The sequence below is a fragment of the Meleagris gallopavo genome, chromosome 17, assembly GCF_905368555.1.
Source record: "Meleagris gallopavo chromosome 17, MGAL_WU_HG_1.1, whole genome shotgun sequence".
In the NCBI taxonomy this organism is placed as follows: Eukaryota; Metazoa; Chordata; class Aves; order Galliformes; family Phasianidae; genus Meleagris; species Meleagris gallopavo.
The window spans coordinates 2,786,521-2,805,792 of record NC_139420.1 but is presented as its reverse complement, the minus strand read 5'-3'; the positions used below and the strand labels follow the sequence as shown (position 1 = coordinate 2,805,792).

General features: G+C 53.0%; 1 protein-coding gene across 2 annotated transcripts in view; it reads left to right on the top strand.

The window, feature by feature from the left end:
* Positions 1–638: 638 nt before the first annotated feature.
* Positions 639–19,272, top strand: part of MMP17 (matrix metallopeptidase 17) — a 39,971-nt gene continuing 21,337 nt past the window's right edge. The window contains exon 1 of one of the 2 annotated variants that reach the window (XM_085238374.1): positions 639–1,136. In XM_085238374.1, coding sequence (XP_085094500.1) covers positions 1,008–1,136 — 129 coding nt within the window. In that variant the 5' untranslated portion in view covers positions 639–1,007. The remainder of the gene's footprint in view (positions 1,137–19,272) is intronic. The other variant, XM_085238375.1, reaches the window with a different exon arrangement.

Genomic DNA, 19,272 nt, shown 5'->3' with positions numbered 1-19,272 from the left:
TGTACGGTGCTGCATAGCAGTGGTTCTGCTCAGCCAGCGCGGCGACTAGGCTGGCATGGTGAACTGCAGCACAGAGGGATGGAGTTGGTTCGTGCTCAGCTGTCATAAGAGATGCCGTTGTTTATCATTTCCGTTTCATATTTAAAAAGAAAGAACGAAAGAACGAAAGCACATTTGCAGGCTCCTTTCCAAAGCAACTTTCCAAAGGCGATTTCCAAAGCTGCGGAGTATAACAACGTGTTAATGGGGAGGAGGGGACGCAGCTGCGACGTGTTGGCCGCGTTTGCCCCCGAGATGGCAGCAGCGGGGCCGTCGGGGTGGCCGCAGCCATCTGCCCCGTCCCAGCGGGGGCTCCAGGGGTCCGCGCGGTCTCCCGACGCGGCCGATCCGCACACCGACCGTGGCGACGGGGCCGCACCTTGAGTCGCTGGCAGGTGGGGCCGCTCCTTCGCAGAACCAAGAGTTGCGGCGCGCAGACGGAAGCGCGGCACGGAGCCGCGGCGCAGACACGGCGGGGGTGGCACACGCTGCCGGTGGGGAGCGGTCGCTCCGCGCCGCCAGTGCCGCACAGCACCACGACCAGACGGCGCTGCCCCCCCACCCCCCAAGCGGAGCGCAGGCTCCGCCCGCCTCATTAGCATCCTCCTTCCTCCTCCTCCTCCTCCCGCCGCCGGGGCGCTTCGCCGCCGCCCGCAGAGGTGCATGGCCGGAGCCGCGGCGGCCCCGGGTGGCAGCGGCAGCCGCCGGGCAGCGCTCCGCTCCGCTCCCGCAGCGAGTTGCCCGCTCCGCGGGGCGCGGCGGGGCGATGTGAGCGCGGAGCTTCCCGGCGGCGCGGAGCGTCCCTGGCGGAGCTGAGCCCCCCCGACCCCCGGAGGCGGCCGCAGCCCCGGGGCGGGAGCGCGGATGCGGCGCGGAGCCCGGCGGTCCGGCGGAGCCCAGCGCGGGGCCGGGGCCGGGGCCGGGCCCTGCCGGGGCGGGCGGCGCGGGGCGGCGCGGGGCGCGGGGGGATGCTGAGCCCCGCCGGTCGGCCCCGCGCCCGCCGCCGGGAGATGCTCCTCGTGCTCGCCCTGTGCCTGGCGTGGCAGGAAGCGCCCGCGGCGCCCACCCCCGCGGCGGACGACATCAGCCGGGGAGTTGTGAGTGACCCGCGGCCCCCGCTTCTCTCCGCTTCGCTCCCACCCTGCCCGGCCCCCGCTTCGCCCCGCTTTCCCTCGCCCGCTCCCGCGGTTCTGGGCGCGCTCTGTCGCTCCGGCCCCCACCGCTGCACGGCACCCCCTCGTCCCCGTACCATCCGTGCGGCACGTCCCTTTGCAACCCCCGCCCCGCGCCCTCCGCAGGGCGCAACCCCCCGGCGTCCCGCAGCCCCTGCACGGTGTCCCTCCCCTCGCCCCGGCTCTGCAGAGCCCCCGTGTGCGCTGTGTCCTCCCCTGCAGCCGTCGCTTCACGACACCCGGTGGCCCAACTTCCCCCACCCGCCGGCCGCGGGGCGATGGCCCCACCGGCGTCCGCACATAGATGGCTGTTTCCTGGGCGCTGGGTAAGGGCTGGCGTCTCGCAGAGCCTGTTAGCCTGCGGTGGGGGCACGCGTATGAAATGTCACGTTTGGGGTAAGAGCCGTCCGTAGGGATAGGGGCAGGCGCAGGGGGGAGATAGGGGCTGCTTTGCGGTGCTTTGCATGGTCCGACTGGTTGGTGGTCCCGGTTCCTTGCCCTGTTTGCAGGAAGGAGGCTGGGGGGGGTCAACGGGGGGCGAGGGTCAGCTCGTGCCCCTGTCGGGTCGTGGTGTCAGCTCTACAGGAGAGACGGAGGCTTCCCTCTGGGAGGAGGAAAACTTTCTGGCAGCTGATGGCAAAGAGGAGACCTCAGCCCAGAGAGAACCCCACGGCCGCACCAAACCCGCCCGTCAGGAAGCGGTGCTGCTGTGCATGGCCGTCTGAGCAGTTCTAGGGCTGGAGCTGCCACTCTGGGGAAATTCTCTGAAATTCAGTAGATTTCACAGTGCTGGGAAGGAGGAGGCAGCTTGCAGCACGGCGGGGTTACCTAACGGTGGGCTCACGCAGAGCAGTGCACCAGGATGCTGCCAGCACCAAGCGTGTGCTCCAGGAGCTGCCTCCCAGCCCTGCCTGAGCTCCCAAGATTTTCTGGCAGAATAGGAAATGTGGGGAAAATGAGGCACATCTGCATTAGTACGGTGCATTTCCATTCCTCTCTAACCAAATTTTAAAGCTGGGTTTAATATTTAATGTAAACAGAGCATGAATTGGTGTATTCTGCCCCGATCCATTTGACTCAAACTTGGGCTTTGACCTGCCTTTACCCTTGGTACTGTGCTGGCTGCACACAGCTTTTACAGGTTAAGTGCTAGCATCTGAGGGGGCTTATTAGCAACAGCAGGCAGCCCTCTGGCACTGAGGTGCTTTCTGTCCTGGGCTGGGTTGGAGCAGCAGTGGCTCCAAGCTGTGCTAGAGAGCTGTGGGAGATTGCAAACAAGAGGTGCAAGGAGTGCGGCAGCCGTGGGATCACGGAGAGCTGTGCCATTAGCACCGAGCCCTATGTGGGCTGAGTGATGTGCACAGTTCCCCCTCCCCTGGGCGTGCTTCTGGGGCAAATCCATCTTGCAGGCTTGTGGCAGCACGGCTGGGAATAGGAAGGGACTGGCTGGTTCATGCTCGTGCCCCGCAGTGAGCAGCAGGGAGCAGAAAATGCCAGGTATTGTCGGAGGTGTTTGTCAGGAAAATAGCAGTGTGGGGTAAGTGAGTGCTCTGAGAATGATTATTTGACATCCGCCTTATGAAGCAACTAAGAAATTAAAGATCTGTGATGCATTCCAACCAAATATTTGAAAACTAGAAAGCATGAAACCATGGCAATAGAATGCTCCGCTAACCTTTGAAAATCATATCCAGCAGTTCTCTGCAGTAAATGGAGCACAATGTCAGCAGAGCTCCCACGTCCCGCATCCCCCCACCGCCACGCGGGGCCGTGCTGTGTGCTCACAGCTCCTGCTGCATGCTGCGGTGGTGCCGGGCCAAATTAAAGTTCAGCAGAAGGAGAAAGGGCTATAATTCAGAGGCAGCTTTTGGTAGAGTGCTGTCCAAAGCAATATCGTATTGAGTGATTCTCTAGATTTCATTACTAACGGAATGGGCTGCCCAGTTTATAAATCTAGCTTGATTATTAATGTTTTTATTGTTGTCCATTAGCTGCTCTAACAAAGAGAGTGCAAAATAGCAGATGGAATGGAGCCTGACTTGAATGTTTTCCTTGAATTTTAGTTCATTGGGTTGGAGTTTTGCCACTTTGCCTCTTGCACCGCTGTCTTTCCCAAAACAAACTAAAACCCTCCTCACACTGCACTGAGTGCTCGCAAATCGCATCCATTCCCAGCCCTTTGACTTGGGTCTCCAGGGTCCAGGCAGCGAGAGCTTTACAGACGTTGGCAGTAACAAGCAATGAGAGCTCTGCCTTCCCTGGGCTTTGAACCAGGTCCAGAGGGAGGGCTGCTTTCAGCTTCTATTTTTCATAAGAGCTGTCGAGGTGGAATCCGTACACGGAAGGTGCTGACCTGGAGACCCACAGGCTGAAAAATGATCTTAATGGTAAACCTGGGTTATGCTAGCTGTGCTACAGGTTCAGTACCTGTACACTGGAGAGCTGCGTGTGGGTCTGTGCCCAGAGCTGAGCACGCCGTGTCCCAACAGAAATGCACTGTCCTGGGGCTGCACTGCATGCAGTGGTGGTGGTGGTGGCATCACCAGCATCAGCCATCAAAGGATGAGGGAGTGCTGGGGGAATTTCAGTCTGGCTGCAAGAGTGTGGGTGCAGAAAGATGAGTAGGAGCCTCTTTATCCCACCCTTGCGGTTGGGGTGACGGGAGGGTCTGCCCCAGCCCCCAGTTCCTCCAGCTGGGGTGCGCTGGGCATTCCTGGGGGCTTGCGTATGAGCGCAGCCACACGCTCACAATGCTGCTCTGTGTTGTCCCAGAGAAGTTGCTCCCAAGGGATGGAGGCATTTGCATTCATCGGTGGAGGCCGCGTCCCCCTCGCTGCCCCAAGCGGCTCTTTGTTCGGGGCAGGGCCCTCGCCTTTGTGGCAGCTTCTTATTTGAATCACAAGGATGTGCCATGGGGAGAGCCGGGGGGCTGAGGACACAGAGCTGCCTCTGTCCCCACCTCAGGGATGGGGCAGGAGGGTTGCAGCCCCCACACACCATCCAGGCACATCTCGGGAAGTGGGCTCCGTTTTGGGGTTCCGCAATGCCTGCACCGCCCAAGTTGCAGCTGATGAAGGAGGAGGGCAGGGCATGCTGCCATGCTGTGTGGCTGTGCTCATATTGGCCTCCTCCCTCCTGCCCCCCACATGTCCTCCCCGAGGCACGGCAGCCGTTTGGCTCGGGGCCCTCATCAGCAAAGCCCTGGTGTGGAGATAGGCAGCTCCTTCTATCCTGAGAAACCGCCAGACTTGTAGCCGTCTGTTGCTGCTAATGGGGAAATTAAAAATTGATAATCCCCATTGGAGCTTCCTTCAGCCTTTTGAAATGGCAAGAGTTTCAGGATGGGATTCTCAGTGGGTTCCCACGCAGTGTTGCTTTCAGGCCAACCGTATGGGGGAGAGGACTCTGCCATCAGAGCATGTTCCCTCCAGATCAGAGCAGTGCCTGTCCCACGTTCATGAATTCCCCCCAGGAAAGCCTAAGCCAGCATGGAAAGAAAAACGCTGCTGGTTACATTTTAAGGTACCTCTTGAAGCCAAAGGACAATGCAAAGTAAATTGGCTTGACAAAAGACTGGCTGGGAGCTCCCAAACAGAAAGGCTCCTGTGAAAACATTTAATCTGGTGTTAAAGCCTGGCTGGTCTGAACTGCTACTTCCCTTTCAGGTTTGGTTTCCCCAGAATTCAAGATGGAGCAAAGCTCTTCTGTCCCACACTTGGCTGCTACTGCCCAGCCGTGTGAATCACCCATGGACAGTTAAGCTCAATTTTCCACTTTCACATCACTGGAGGCTTTCCCATGGCTGGGGGAGCGCTTGCCTTGCTGGGTGCTGCTGTACAAACTGTGCCCGATGTCTTCGGGGTGGGGTGAATGCAGCCAGGCTTTGTGGGATCAGAACTCCCCTCCCCAAGCCCTGATGTAGAGTGCCATGGAACTTTAATTCTGTGCCTATTTCCCCCTAAGAACATAATGGGGTTCACATGATGGGGCTGCTGTGTGCATGTGCCTACCTCACACAGCCTTGCTCCTGCAGGATTTTCTTGTTTTCCCTCATTAAACTGAGCATGCAAAGAAGCAATGCAAAATGGCACGTTCCCATTTCCATGTCCGGCCTGGGCTCTTTGGGTCTGGAGCAAAGAGCCACAGAGCTGCCCTCCACAGCTGCAGGTGTCACATGGGTGACATGGCCATGAAGCCATGCTCTCGGATGTCCCCAGCACCCTGCTTTGTCCCCACAAGTTCATTAGTGCTGGCGGCAGCTTGCTGTGAGTCATCGTGGGGCCGCACGCTAATTTCTCATTATTTACTCACTGGCAAAACTGCTGCGGGAATGGACTGTGCGGCTCGGAAAGGTCACACTGTAACCAAAGAAACCTTTATTTCTGGAGTGCTGTGGGAGTGGGCAGATGCCCAGCTGGGACCCGGAGACATCTGGCCTCGTGGGGTGACAGCATGGGAGGGAAAAGCGCTACCATTCAACGCAGCGCATCCCATGTGTGGCTCAGCGGTGATGGCCAACCTGGGCAGCTTTCTCATCACCCCAAGGGCCTTGGGTAGGGAAGAGCAGCACTGATTTGCTTTCAAAGTAACCCCAGATCTGATAGCAACAGTTCTCCAAATGCTTTCTTTAATCAAAATCACTTTAAATGGGTAGATTTGGGAGTTCCAGAAGCCCTTTCCAAAGCGCGCGTGCATCCGCGTGTCTTCTTTGTCCCAGATTTTTATGAGGATTGTCTCTGATTTCTGGGTCAGAGAATTAAGAGATTTGATGTTACATTAAAAAACCACACCAAACCACATACACGAAGTTAAATCCAGTGCAAAACAAAGCAGGCGTGCGGGGGCGAGGGAGGAAGCTGCCAAAGTGGAGCAGAACTGGGAGATTTAGGTGAGCATCACGAGAAGCCGCTTCCAACAGCAGGTTTGTGCAGCAGTCCTGCAGAGACCAACATGGAGCAAAGGCCGAAGCTCACCCAGGAGTGTGGTCTCAGATGGGACTGACAGTTTGATTAGCTGTGGTGATTTAGCAGAAGACAACCTGATTAAATCTGAGGAATTTCCTGCATCAGAACGGACCACGGGCACAAAAAATCATTCTTCCAAGAAGCCTGGAGATGATCTATGGCACCTGGCAAGAACGGTGCCAGTGAGGTGATTTGGAACGTGGCGATATGTTGGTGCATTTTAGTTCTGTGGAGTTTTTTTAAACTATTTTTCAAGAGGGAGTTTCTGCCTGTTGACTGCCAGTGGTCAGGCAGAGCTCTTCACACCATCCAACATATTATTTCATCCTCACAGTATTGATCGTTTGGGTGAACAAAAGCAATTTTTCCTGTGTCACAGGTTCTGTGCTGGAAGGTGATGAACACGTTTGGATTATATTGTCTCGTTATTTAACAACCCCCAAATGGCATCTCCTGCTGTTCACCTCCCAGCTGCTGATGATCACCCACAGCCCAGGCTCTGCCATCACACCCTTGGATAACTCTGCAATTTGAGGGCATCTTTTGCAGCCTTTAAGGTGTTGTACTGCAAGATGCTTCCATTACCTGAAGTACAGGAGAGATGAGAGGTCTGGACTGCTTCAGTGGAGTTCTGAAATACTGTTTGTAGCTGCTGCCTTGATTTATGGAGGTTGCCTGTCCTGCACTATGATGGAGGCATCCGACCCTTATACAGTTTCTTCCCATCCCAAACCACTCAGCTCTGGATTTTTCCCACTTTTCTCACCACCAAATGTCCCTCGCTGGAGATGGAAGATTGCTGGTAGATCAAAAGGAAACTCGGTGGCTTGTTGCCTGCCTTTGGGGACCTTGCTGTCTTTGGTGGTTGGAAGTTAGAGAACAGATCTGGGAGATGTGTTGGCACCGAGCAACCTTGGAGGATCCTGAATGGGATAAAAAATGGAAAGGAGTGGCGCACATGGGGTCTCTGTTGGGAGGAAAGCCTGGAAACTCTCATTGGAAAAAGCATGCATTTGATTGGCAACTACAGGCTGTGCAAAGCACTGCAAGTTTTAGGCTTCACTGCTTGTTGGCAGACTTGGAGTATCTGCATATCACTTGACCCTTCATAAAGAAGTGTGTTTCTCAGGGAGATGCTGTCACAGGCACAAGTACTGCTGCTGGGGTGCCAGCTGGAGGGCACCTCGGGAGGCTGCTTCTTGTGTTTCCCATAGAGTCAAAGCTGTGGCACGTGGGCAGCTCTGCTGGGCCCCTGCACACCAAGGGCTTATCACTTGGATACCAAAAAACTCGGGGCTGTGCTTATATGAAGGGTGTAACACAAGTAAATGCTCTTTTTGCCCTACTGTACTCCTGGGAAGTTTGGTTATAGACTTTGATGCCAAGGGGAAAATGGAGAGCAAAAAAATCACCATGATTGCTAGAGGTGGTCCCACCATGGCTCGTTGTCTACTACCTGTGAGATCTGGAGTCAATCAGACGTAGGAAAGGCTGCCAGGTGTCGGCTATTATCGAGAGAGAAATAAAGCAGCCTCTGCTGGTTCTCTGTAGTCCTCTGTGAGGTGTTGTAGCCACTCAGTGGGGTGGTGGGAGGTCCCACCATTGCGTAGGCTCCTTGGCTCCTTCCCACCCTGCTCCCTGTGTTTGCTGTATGGTTGCAGCCCCCTGGCACGCTTGCCACAGAAGGGTGGTCGGCGGCGCTGCTTGAGACACATCTTTGCTTCTTTGATCATTTCTCTGCACTAAATTGTCTCTTATTTCTCTTGCTTGTTCTCCACTTTGTTGTTGCCTGGCAAATTCCCTGTTGCTCTGTACCAAGCTGTGCTGTCTCTCCCTTTGCATCCTCCATGTCAGAGATGCTTTTTTTGTTCAAAAGCAAGAGGAAATTGGGTTCACAAAAGGGAAATCCCTGGCAGACACGCTGATGAAATGGCAATGTGTTTTGTAGAAAAGCGCAGCAGAAAACAGTTAGGTGGGTTGGGACTTCTACTACATTTTGTTTATGCTGCAGAAATGTATCCTCCAGGCCTGATCAATGAGAGTCCAAAACAAGGAATCATCTTGCATGGCCTCAGCCAGCACTGAAGTGCACAGCAGTCCCACTCTTCCTCATGGGCTGTATGCACGTCCTATTTCATGACAGAATGACAGCCCTATCAGACAATCTGTCGCATTTTTTGGCATTTCTGACGTTCCTCGTGCTTCGGTTTGCCCTCACTCGGTCTCCAGCAAGATCAAGATAATCTAGAGTAAATCAGCTGCCGTGCTCCAGGGTCCCTTCCAACTCAAAGGATTCCACGATTCAGTGATTGCATTGTTTGGCTCCTGAGAGCTGCTGTGCTGCCCATCAAACCACGGCAGCGCGCGGGGTCATGTAGTGGAGGAAGGAGCGTTTGCTGCCTCGTCTCAGGGTTGCAGCAGGAACACGAATGCTGCACAGGCTCTGGTGTTGTGCAGTTGGTCTGAGCTGAGCCGCCAGCGCTTGTGCTGCTGTTGGCAGCTGGAGCTGAAGGCAGTTTGTCCCTTTCTCGCTGGCAGCACGACGGGGACAGCTGGAGCCGAGCGGCCTGGAGATGGGTGACAATGGGTCGCTGCTCCCATCCAGACCCCTCTCTGGAGACCTTCTTCTCCACATCGCCTTCCGAGCGAGCGGCCGGGAGAGCCCGGGGAGGGCCGGTGCTGCGGGCGGGGATCCGTGCGGGAGCTCCGCGGGCGCTGCTCGGGGACACCGCGATGTCCCGGCGGTGTCGTGCCGCTGCCCTCTGGTGGAAACCGGGGAAACATCCGAGGAAACGCGCCCGTGCCGGGCTGCGAGTGGGAGATGGGGAGCCCGGCTGGGCTGCGACAGGGACTCCAACCCTCCGAGCCACTCGGTGCCGGCCACTGAATGGCTGCAGGGCAGCAGAACCCGTGCTTTAAGCAGGGAAAGTTTGCAAATGCCTTATGGAGCTCCTTGCTCTTACTCTGCGGTAATTCTCCTCTACCTCTCAGCAAATCCCTCCATCAGTATCTGCATAACCTTTGACTTTCTCCTTCACATTTCTCTCCTATCTCATGCATTAATATCCTCTGGCTGAAAAAAAAAAAAAAAAAAAAAAAAAAAAAAACAGCTTCTGCTTTAAATTCCAGCCTGGCTCCTCCTGCATCCCTCAGCATTCTGCAGCTGCCCTTCCACTTGGGCTCTCCTAGAGGGAACTCTCACAGTCCTGGTGACACTGGCAGAGGTCATTGCTGCCAGCCCGAGGCACAGGCTGGGCATCGTAGGAGTGGGACAGGAGCCGGAGCTGTGGGGAAGCTTGGGGGGGAATTCCTCAGAGCCCTCGAGGTGACTTGCCTGCTGCCCCACTGCGTCATGCTTGTCTGGGCAATCACAGAGCATCCTTTCTGCTTGTTTGTTGGGAAGGCTTTGTTCTCAGGGCAAGGACATCTGCTTTCTGGTAGATCTGGGGTCATTTCTCAGCCTCTAGGTTATCCAGACCCAGTCGGTACCCAAACCCCAGCAGTCCTTGGCTCATTGCCTCGCAGTGAGGGACAGCACCCTATTCCCAACACTGCATATGAGGAATTCAGCGCTGGGAGCCAGACGTGTTGGGAGCCAGACGTGCTGGGAGCCAGGGGGGCGAGAGCTGAGCCCATCTTCATGCACTCAGAGCCTGGATCGCTTTCAGAGCCAATAAACACAACTGTAGAAATTTAATTGATGTTACAAAACCCTTTAAAGCGGAGTTTCTGGCAAGCTTACCAGCCCCACCATGCAGGCGGACAGGACGCCTGAGCAGCCTCTGCAGGGAACTGTCACAAGATAACAAATGTTTCTTTGCCCAGACGGGTGTGAGGACAGCAGAGGCGATCGATGTGGCACATTCTGCTCCTCCAGGGGAGCCTTGAACCCCAAAGAGAAAACAAATGGGCAGCCAGCTCCCAGCACACCAGCTCAGGATGCTGTATGGTGCTGGGAGCAGTTGGGAGGCAGCTGGGAGGGCCACCTGGGCAGGGTGTGGGGTGGCCATCAGCCGTGAATGCTGAGCAGAGGTCACATCCATTTGCAAATTGGTCTTAAATGGTTTATAGCAAAAAGGAAAAAGAGAAAAATTGACCGAAGGACAGAAGGCACTGCACTCTCTGGATCAGGCTGGAGGGAGCTGACCTCGGGCTGAGCAGCCACAAGAGCAGCTGCAAACAAATCCTTTAAGGACTCTCCCAACGTAAATAAACATGGAAAATAAATGATGTCCCCGGCACGCTGCCCTCAGCTGATGGGAAACAGGCTGCATTAACAACAGAGTTCAATAACCTGGAAGTGCCTCAAAAGCAATCTGCTCACCAGCCCCAGGAGCCAGGGGTGGGAGTGCTGCCTGGGATGAACACAAGGGATCAGGGGACGCACTGAGCCGGCAGTGGGGGAAGTATTCAGACGTGGGTTGTTGCAATGACAGCTTTCCTACAAGGAAAGCAAAAAGAGAGGCATTGGAAGCGCAGTGCAAAGGCGAGGGGAAGAAGCTGGTTTTTTGTACTAAATTTTGCAGCTGTGACCTGGGAACATCGCCTGTGTTTACGCGAGTAGTCATACTTTCTGCAGGGGAATGCACTGAGAGTTAAGATGAGGACACATGAAACCACCTAGGGCACTCAATGATGTAAATTCCATCCCAAACCGTGCAGAAATTGGTGCCCAGTGTCTAAAAGGTTTTTTTGGCTGCAAACTTTCCTGGAGGCATCTCTGCCTTTGAAGTACGGGCAGCTGGTGTGGGAGCAACAGGCACAACACCTCAGGGGAGGCCATGGAAATGCTACCCAGGGACCTGCAAGCATGCAGCTGGTGGCGGGGAGAACAGGGAGAGATGGGAGAAAGAGTGAGTGCCACAGCTCTGTGACTGCTCATTTTCCTTGTGCTTTGTGTAGCTGTGGATAGGTGTGGTGGAAATTATATGGATTTTAGTTTTCAAAGCAGGGAATTTGTCTGGCTGTTGGGCACAGATCTGTGAGAAGAAGCTCCTTTTTATGGCAGAGAGCACCTGGGGCTTTCATGCGGTCGGTCTCCCTTGCTCTGACCCATTGGGTTGTGATGGCTCGTGCCTCTCGCTCTCTCTGTGCCTGTGCTGGGGCATCAGTACGTGCTGGGCTGTGGGCATGGCAAGGTCCCTGCGTGTTTTGTGGATGGGAAATCGTTGCTGCCTTTGTCTGGTGAAGTCCTTTGGCATATGAAAGCATGGCTTCCACTTCTGCAAACTTCTGGCTCCCCTAGATGAGCTGGCATTTTCTCAGCCCTCCATGAAAGCTCCTTTTGATGCAGTCATGTTTAATTCAGTGCTCCCCCTCACTGGAGTGACCCAACACATGGATTTGCTCATTCAGTCTTTGCTTTGATGTCCTTGGTTACATTTCATCTGGTGTTTGCATGAACCCCTGTGGTCTTTCTCTGCCCTTTTTGGCCAATCCGGAGCAAATCTATCTATGGGAACAGCCAGCCTATCCATGGGAATGACCAACTTATCCATGCCATTTTTCTTAAGAGTCCCAAGCAAACTTCCCCAAAAAGATTCTTGACAGTAACACCTTAATGTTGAACATCCAATGATGAGTGTGCTTAAATTAGTTCTTTCCTTATTACAAAGCAAAACAGGAAAGCAAAAGCTCTTACTTAATTGCTCGGTCTCAGGGTGGTGGCTCCCCTGCTTGGGGAGCTGCTTGCCAGGCACATGGGGGGGCTGCCAGTGTCGTGGCAGTGCTGGAAAGTAATTTCCAGGCTTGTTACTACTGACCTGCTAGTGAGCCAGGCCTCTAAATGCAGGTGTGCTCTCCTGTGTTCTCCCTGTGCAGCTCTGACTGCCTGTAGGAATGAAGGGATGTTTTGACCTTCAGATCCCAGGTGCTTTACGACCTGCTGCCTGATGCCTTCAAAAGGAGTGCCAGGAGCAGGGCAGCTCCTCCTGGTACAGCTGGCCTTACTGGGACCAATTAATCTGCACCAAGCACTGGGCAACATGCAGAGCCACGACTGGCCTCAACAGTGCCAGCAGCAGCTCCTCCAGCTCTGCATTAAGGCAGCACTGCCAGAGCTGCAATGTTCCCCCATAGGTGAGCAGTGAAACAGCTTAATGGTTTCTGCCACTTGACAAATGGTTCTTGACACAGCCGGGGAGGTCGTTGGATTTCCCCTGGAGCCGTTTGTCTCCTCTTGCCTGGTGTGTTTGTGTTCGGTGCCGATTACACGCAGGGGTGTGGATGGTCCCTAGGGTGCTCTGCCTGCCCCAGGGTTGGGGGCTGAGGATCGGTGAGCCCGGCCCTGTGCATGCTCTGTGTTTAAAATCACACTGGTGTAGATGGAACATTAGCTTTCAGAACGCTGCCGGCGAGCGCGTCACTGCCGATTTGCCGGCGTGGGGAGGCTGATGGGAGGTGACAGCTGGGGAATGCACAAGAGAGACAGCATCCAGGTCCAACAGCAGCACCTTGCTGCTCAGCACTGGGCTGGGTGTGTGTGCAGGGCCCTGTGCTTCCACTGGGACCTGTCCTTAGTGAAAGGCTGGAAACACTGTGAACTCCAGGCGGTTCTGCATGGGAATCAGTACTTTTGGCCTCGCTCTGCATGGTTAAAGTGCAAAACAAGCAGATAAACAGAAATCTCCAAGCAACCGAACAGCAAGACCTTGAGAACAAGATCAAGTGAGATGGAAGAGTCCTGTAATGGGGTCGTTTTTGGGGCCTGGGTTTGTTGTCCCAGATGGAGTGACCGTGCAGGATGAGTGCAGAGCCCCAGCGCATCGCTTGTGCCATCCCTGAGCCTCACTACCAGAGCAGCAGAGCTACTTTGGTCATGTCTGGCATTGCTGGGAGCTGCTGGGTCTCTTCCAAGTGGCTCACATGTGGAGGGACGGGGTCTGCCTTTCCCATCTCATCAGCTGCTGAGCTTGATTAATTAATCTGTACTTTAAACTCTCTTGAAATTGGCCAATTTTGCTGAGGTTTAAAATAGATTATATCCATCATCTACCATCGGTTTTGCAAATAACCGCTTGGCGGCTCCTTAAAACGTACAATGCCAAGGAGAAGATGTATTTAAAAGAGATAATGTCTTCTGTGTGAGCTCAAATGAGGAAATAGATGCTTGTGAAGCTCCTTAAAGCATGGGTATGTCAAGAGCAAGAAGATCACATTTGTTTTTCATTTGTATGCAAGGTGAAGGAAGGGCAAGTTTGTTTTTTTTCCTTCTCTGAACATTTGCAGTCTTCCATCCCAGAACTGGTGATGATTGCTGCAGGACGACCTGCCCGGGTCAGGGTGTCATTCTGAACCTCGAGTACCTTTTGCTCCCAGACAAATTCCAATGATCTGACTTTGACATCTCTGCAATGCATCACCAGAACAAATCGGGAAGTGGAGGTGGAATATATGGACAATGGCTGCAAGGCAGCATTGATCTGGGCTCTGCATGGCCCTGGGAAAGGCCAGCTGCTGCTTTTCCAGCACCCGGCAGCCTTTTTCATTGATTCATCTCTGATTTGGGTAATTGGCTTCTGCACATCAGGTCAGGAAGTGCAGTAGGAGCTTGTTCGGGTTTTTTTTGTTTTTTTTTTTCCTCCTTTTTGGACATTTTTCCTAGTTTTGAACAATGGGCAAAGCTCTTTCAGGTGGCAGTCAGTCTGACCCACACTGATAGCTTAAAATCACTGACTCAGCACATGTGGATTCCATTCAATAATGAGTAATTTATTCACACGCCTAAAGCTTAAGCACCTGCTTAGTTCTCATTGACCTCATTGGGTGTTGGACAGAATTGCTCGCTGTAGCGAGACCAAAGGAGTGACAGCAAGAGGGAAAGTTTCCACCTCGAGGCACCTCTTGCTTGACCCATGCATTTTTAATACAGCTTCACCGTGGGAATATTGCAAGGAAGGAGCGGAAGGTAAAAGCATGGCTGTGTGCATGGCTGTGCTGAGCCTCGATAGTTCTGCTGGGATGGAGATTGCGCTGGTGGATTTCCCTCTAATTTTATTTTATTGGAAGGAAAAAAGGAGGCAGCCACATGAAAAATTAAGGTGTTGTGCTGCATATATTGCGTAATTATAAAAGCTGACAAATGCTGTTAGAAGAACCTGTTTATTAAATGTGTGTGGGACGAACTAGTGGCATCCCTGGCACAGCTGGGGCTGATGCTGTGCTGCATCTCCCCGAGGCTCTTCATTACGTCTCTCAGCCAAGCAATGCAGCACAGAGGCGAGTGGTGATGTTGCCTTCGGGGTGCTCTGGTGCCACTTTCAGGTGTCAGCCACCAAGAGAGCTTCCAGGCCTGCTGCTTTGGAGGTGCTGATGCCTCATGGAGCACTGAATTATTTACCAGTAGTTTTGTCGGTGGCTGGAGTTAAAATGTATGTGTAAAATAAAGGTTTTCAATAATGAAATAAGGTAACAAAAAAGACAAAGCCATTATATGCATAATTAAAATGATGCATAACGATGTGTTCTTTACGTCGCTGCTTCAGCATCTCATCCGGCTCATTAGGCTGAGTAATCTGCTGGCGGGAGGTGCTGTGTGCTGCTGGGGCAGAGCCCCGCCGGTCCCTTGGGGACACAGTCCTGCCAGTGCCTTCTGCTCTCATTCCTGGCTTGGAGAGTGGGCTGTCATATGGAAAGGTGGAAAGACAAAGTCTTAAAACTTTTTTGTCACGTCCCTTCGTTAGCATATGCCTGATTCAGGGTGCTTGCAGCCTTTGGAGGGCGCGCCAGGGGAGTTTTATACGTCCCATTACGAGCAACAGTAAATATCTCCTCTTTGTCTATTAACTAATCCACCTCTTGGCATGGTGCGGAGAGCGGGCACAGCTCTGCAGTGCATGCTGCAGGAACGGCTCTGAGCAGCAGCCCTCCCTTGGGCATGCAGAACACTGATGGCTGGGGGCTGAGGCGGCTGCTGAGCATTTCTTTGCACAGATGCAGGGGAGAAATCCCAACCCTTGCTGAGTCCCGTGGTTTTGGTGTGGTTTTGGAGGAGCTGGGACTTCACACGCCCTTTTCCTGATGTGCTCCTTCCCAAGTTCACCAATCCAGAAAGCAGCAAGTAGGGAAGGGAGGTGGCTTTCCAGGCAGAGCCCTGAGTGTGCTGGGATCAGTGCATCTCAGTGCATCAAAAAACAGAGTCAGGATCCAGTAGAACAGTGCTGCAGGTGGCTGCTGGGGTAGCGCACAGAAGCAGAAGTGTGATTTTTGGTGGTGCTGCTGGATCAGCTTGGAAAGAGCAGAATTAGTTTGGAATTTTGCAGTGGTGGAAGTACTTTTGTGCCTGTGAGCAGGTCAGGTCCCAGTGCCCCAGCACATCCCATGGGAGCAGGGTTCCCTCTGCTCGTCCCCCTGTCTGTCCTGCAAAGAGCAAATGCACCTGGCTCCCTCTACCATGCGGCCATCAGCATAGGAATGCTGCTTCTGGATGGAAAAATTTCTTCCTGGCAGTTGTCAGTCAGTAATTAGGACCTGATATATGTGAACTGATTTGATTTCTTTCTATTTTCCCTCATGCCATTATCTGGCTTTGTATGGCTTAAAATATTCTGATGGTCATAAAATTATCTTGGCCTTTCTAAAAGTCAATACTTGCTACTTAGTAAAACTGTGAGCCTATGGGCTGGAAAAGATTCAAGTCTTGCTAGCTTAGCTAAAAGGCATTAATTCATGTAATATATACATAACAGTGCCAGCCTGACTTGCGGCAAGTCCTGCCTGCAAGATTTCTTCCCTTGTCTGCAAGACAGAATTTGGACATCTTCTTTTATTGCTTGGAAACTCAGCTTGGTGGAAAGGTTGTCCAGAGCAGAGTGAGGTTTGCTTCCTTCCTACAAAGCTACAGGAGCCACGGCACTCGCTGCAATGGAGTAAACAGGGCTTGTGGGGAGATGTCCCCATTCCTTCTGCTATGGGAGAGATGGAGCTGGGGAAAGCTGGATGGCTGGGGTATGTGAGGCTGTGAATGGTGGGAGGAGAGGGTTCATCTTTCCCTGTGGGATGGGCAATAATGTAAATGCTTAAACTTGCATTACATTCAATTTTTTTTATTTTTCTTTGGTTATTTTGCCTATTAAAATTAAGTCAGATTAATATCTGGATCACTGAATTGGCTTTCCTGTGGAAGTTGCATCTCTTTGGGAAGGGGCTGTGTCCTACTGCTGAGTTTGCTCAGGGACAGCTTCCTGCTCAACTGGGTTAATTGCTCCCAGCAGCAGATCTGCTCTCGCTGAGTCTGCGTCCTTGCCATGGAGAAAAGCAAGGGATAATGTCTGCTCTGGTGGCTGTGGCTTCCTGCAGGAAATAATGAACAAAACAGCTGGTTTGTTATCATGGTCAGACAAGTCTTGGGATCTAACCAGCTTAGAGCTGTCTGAATGCTCTCTCTGCTCCTTCTGCGAACTTCTTCTGCAAAGTAGATATGGATTTGTAGGAGGTTGCAGGTAGCTGGAAAGGTCAGGTTGCCGTGCTCCCTGTGTTAAAGAGGAAATAACACTTATTTAGTGGTGTTTTTATAGCTCTCCTGTGCTCACTGCAGTTTGAGCACAGCAGCACTTTACCTCTCCCAGGCAAAGCAGGAGGAATAGAAATGAGGAGGAGCAAGGACTCACTGTGCTCTTTGTTAAAGAGAAGGCCATCACCTGTCATGTGCAGAAATCCTCTTGCACGCTCAGGGCAGAACCCAAGGCTTTGCTTTGTTTCCTCCAAGAACATCCTCATTCCATCTTCTTCAACCTTCCTATCGGGTTTTTCTGACCTCTCCCCATCACTGTGCCCCAGGCAATACGGTGCAGGATCAATGGACTCGCCTTGCAGCTGCAGACCAACACTGGGTGCAGCAGGTGATTCCATCCTTGTGGTGCGAAGGGCAGGAGGCAGTGGGCCTGGCAGCTGCCTTCCATACAGCTCACAAATGGGATGTGATCCATCCGGTGGATGCTCGGCATGTGGGGTCACACTGTGTCTGGTGGGGTGCAGATGGTCACCATGACACCTTAAATCAAATGCGATGACAGCACTTGTGTCACGGAGCCCAGGCGGTGAAAATATATGGTCCTTAAAAAAAGAAGGGGGAAGGAAAAAAAGGGCAAAACAAAGCTGGTGTGATTAAATGTATGCAATTTAGCAGATGAGATTTCTGCTTTGGCCTGATGGAGGGTTGTTCCAGGACTTTCACATTCACAGATGAATGCAGAACTCTCTGTGTGATGACTTTGGTTGGTGTCAGACGTTACCTGGGTGGTTCTTGCCAGAATGAGTCTGGGGGGGAGGGGGTCTGGGAGGTGAATTTCCCCATAGAATTCTGCAGTGCACTGGGGCCATCCATCTTCACCAGGGTCTTGTTAGCTCCATCACAGTGTGGGGCACTGCTGGGAAAACCAGACCCCTTCATCTCAGTGTCTGCCTGCCACTGCAATAGATCTAACAGGTGTGTGAAATCTGGCTGTTTGTGTGCAGACAGGTGAAGGATGCCTCTGACTGTGTCAGGCCGTATCAGCGCCATAGAGAGGCCACAGAGAATTGGGGATATTTTCCTATTAGAGTCTTTTCAAATATGTAAGTTTTATAATCTTTTCATTTCATCATTTACTGCACAGCGGGAGAGAGATGATCTCTGTGCATAAATGCGACGATTTCCAGCCATGCTGAGGTGGGGTGTGTGGAGACGCAGGCAGGAGGACTGGGGGAGGCAGGCTCATTTGTCACAAGCCTGGAGCATAAAATCACAGGCACCGGCTTTAATTTGCACGTTGGCACGAGTAGGGCTGCAGCAAATGAGGATGTCGCTGTCATTGCAGTCAGAGATGATCCGTGGTGTTGCACAGGGCTGGGATGGCAGAGATTGCTGTCATCCTCGACTGTGTGTCATGGCTTTGGATCTCCCCTTGTCCCGCAGAGGCTTCGCAGGAGCAGTCGGGGCATCTCTGTGGAACAGCATCCCAAACTGCCCAGGGCACGGCAGCATGGTTTGTCCTTCAGCACACAGCTCCCGAGTGCCCTGTCCATTCAAATAGGCATGAGTCACAACAACACTATTTTGTACCTGTGTTCTTCAAGGGAACATTAAAAGCCACTGAAATATTATTTATTATCTGCAGCCAGAGGCTGGCTGTGCATAAAGCATTGCTCTGCAGGATGACTGACATGCTGCTCGGCCGCTGCCTTCGCTCACTGTGGCACCTCGGGGCCTTCTTGCTGCTCCTGCTGGAGCCAGGAGCAGAGGCACCTCATTACGGACATTGCTGCTCACGTGCAGCAACCATGCTTATTGTCGTTTGTGCTCAGTGCCTGGCCAAGACTGGGCCCACAGTGCCCTCTTTGGTTTTAGGAGCACAAGGATCACTTTTGCCTGGTGTCCTGATTTGCACGAGGGATGTAACATAAGGTGCTGACCTCAGCCCTGCAGAGGAGCATGGAGATGGTCGTGGGAGCCCCTAACAGCCTCTGCTTAATTGAACCTTGGTTCTGGTGCTGCTAAAAGCGAGCTCTATGTTGCAGGGTTTGGCTTGTTTGCCAAAGTCAGGAACTCTGTGATTTTAATCTCTCAGAGGAGGTGTAGGAGGTGTGCGTTTGTCCGTTCCTGCTTTGCTCTGGCTGCTTTCTGCAGAACTGCTTTGGTTCAAGGTCACGATTAACATGAATTCTCACCAAAAGCAGAGGCTCCGTGGCCACAGGGAAGGGCGCTGGGCTGGTGAGAGCAGCCTACATTATTCACTTCAGGAAGTTTGTTTTAATACATTCCTGTATCTTTGTCATGGTTTGCAAATTGCCCAACATCCCCTAGCGATCTGGGAGTTGTATTCATCTCCCTGCGTTTGGAGGGCAGTTTCTTACAGCCCCTCCAGCCCATGATTGCTCCTGGAGTTTTACTGAAGAGTTCCTGCTGTTTTCACCATAGGACTGGTCACCCACGGACTGCCACGCTGCTACTTCCCTTTGATTTAATAGCCTTGCCCCTGAACAGGAGACTATTTTTTTCTGTTCAGCAGTTGCCCACAGCATCAATTATTGCTCAAGACACTTGTACAGCTAATAGAAAGATCCTGTCAACAAGGGAAGCTCATTGTAATACTGCTGTTTTCAAAAGCTTGCGGAAGCAA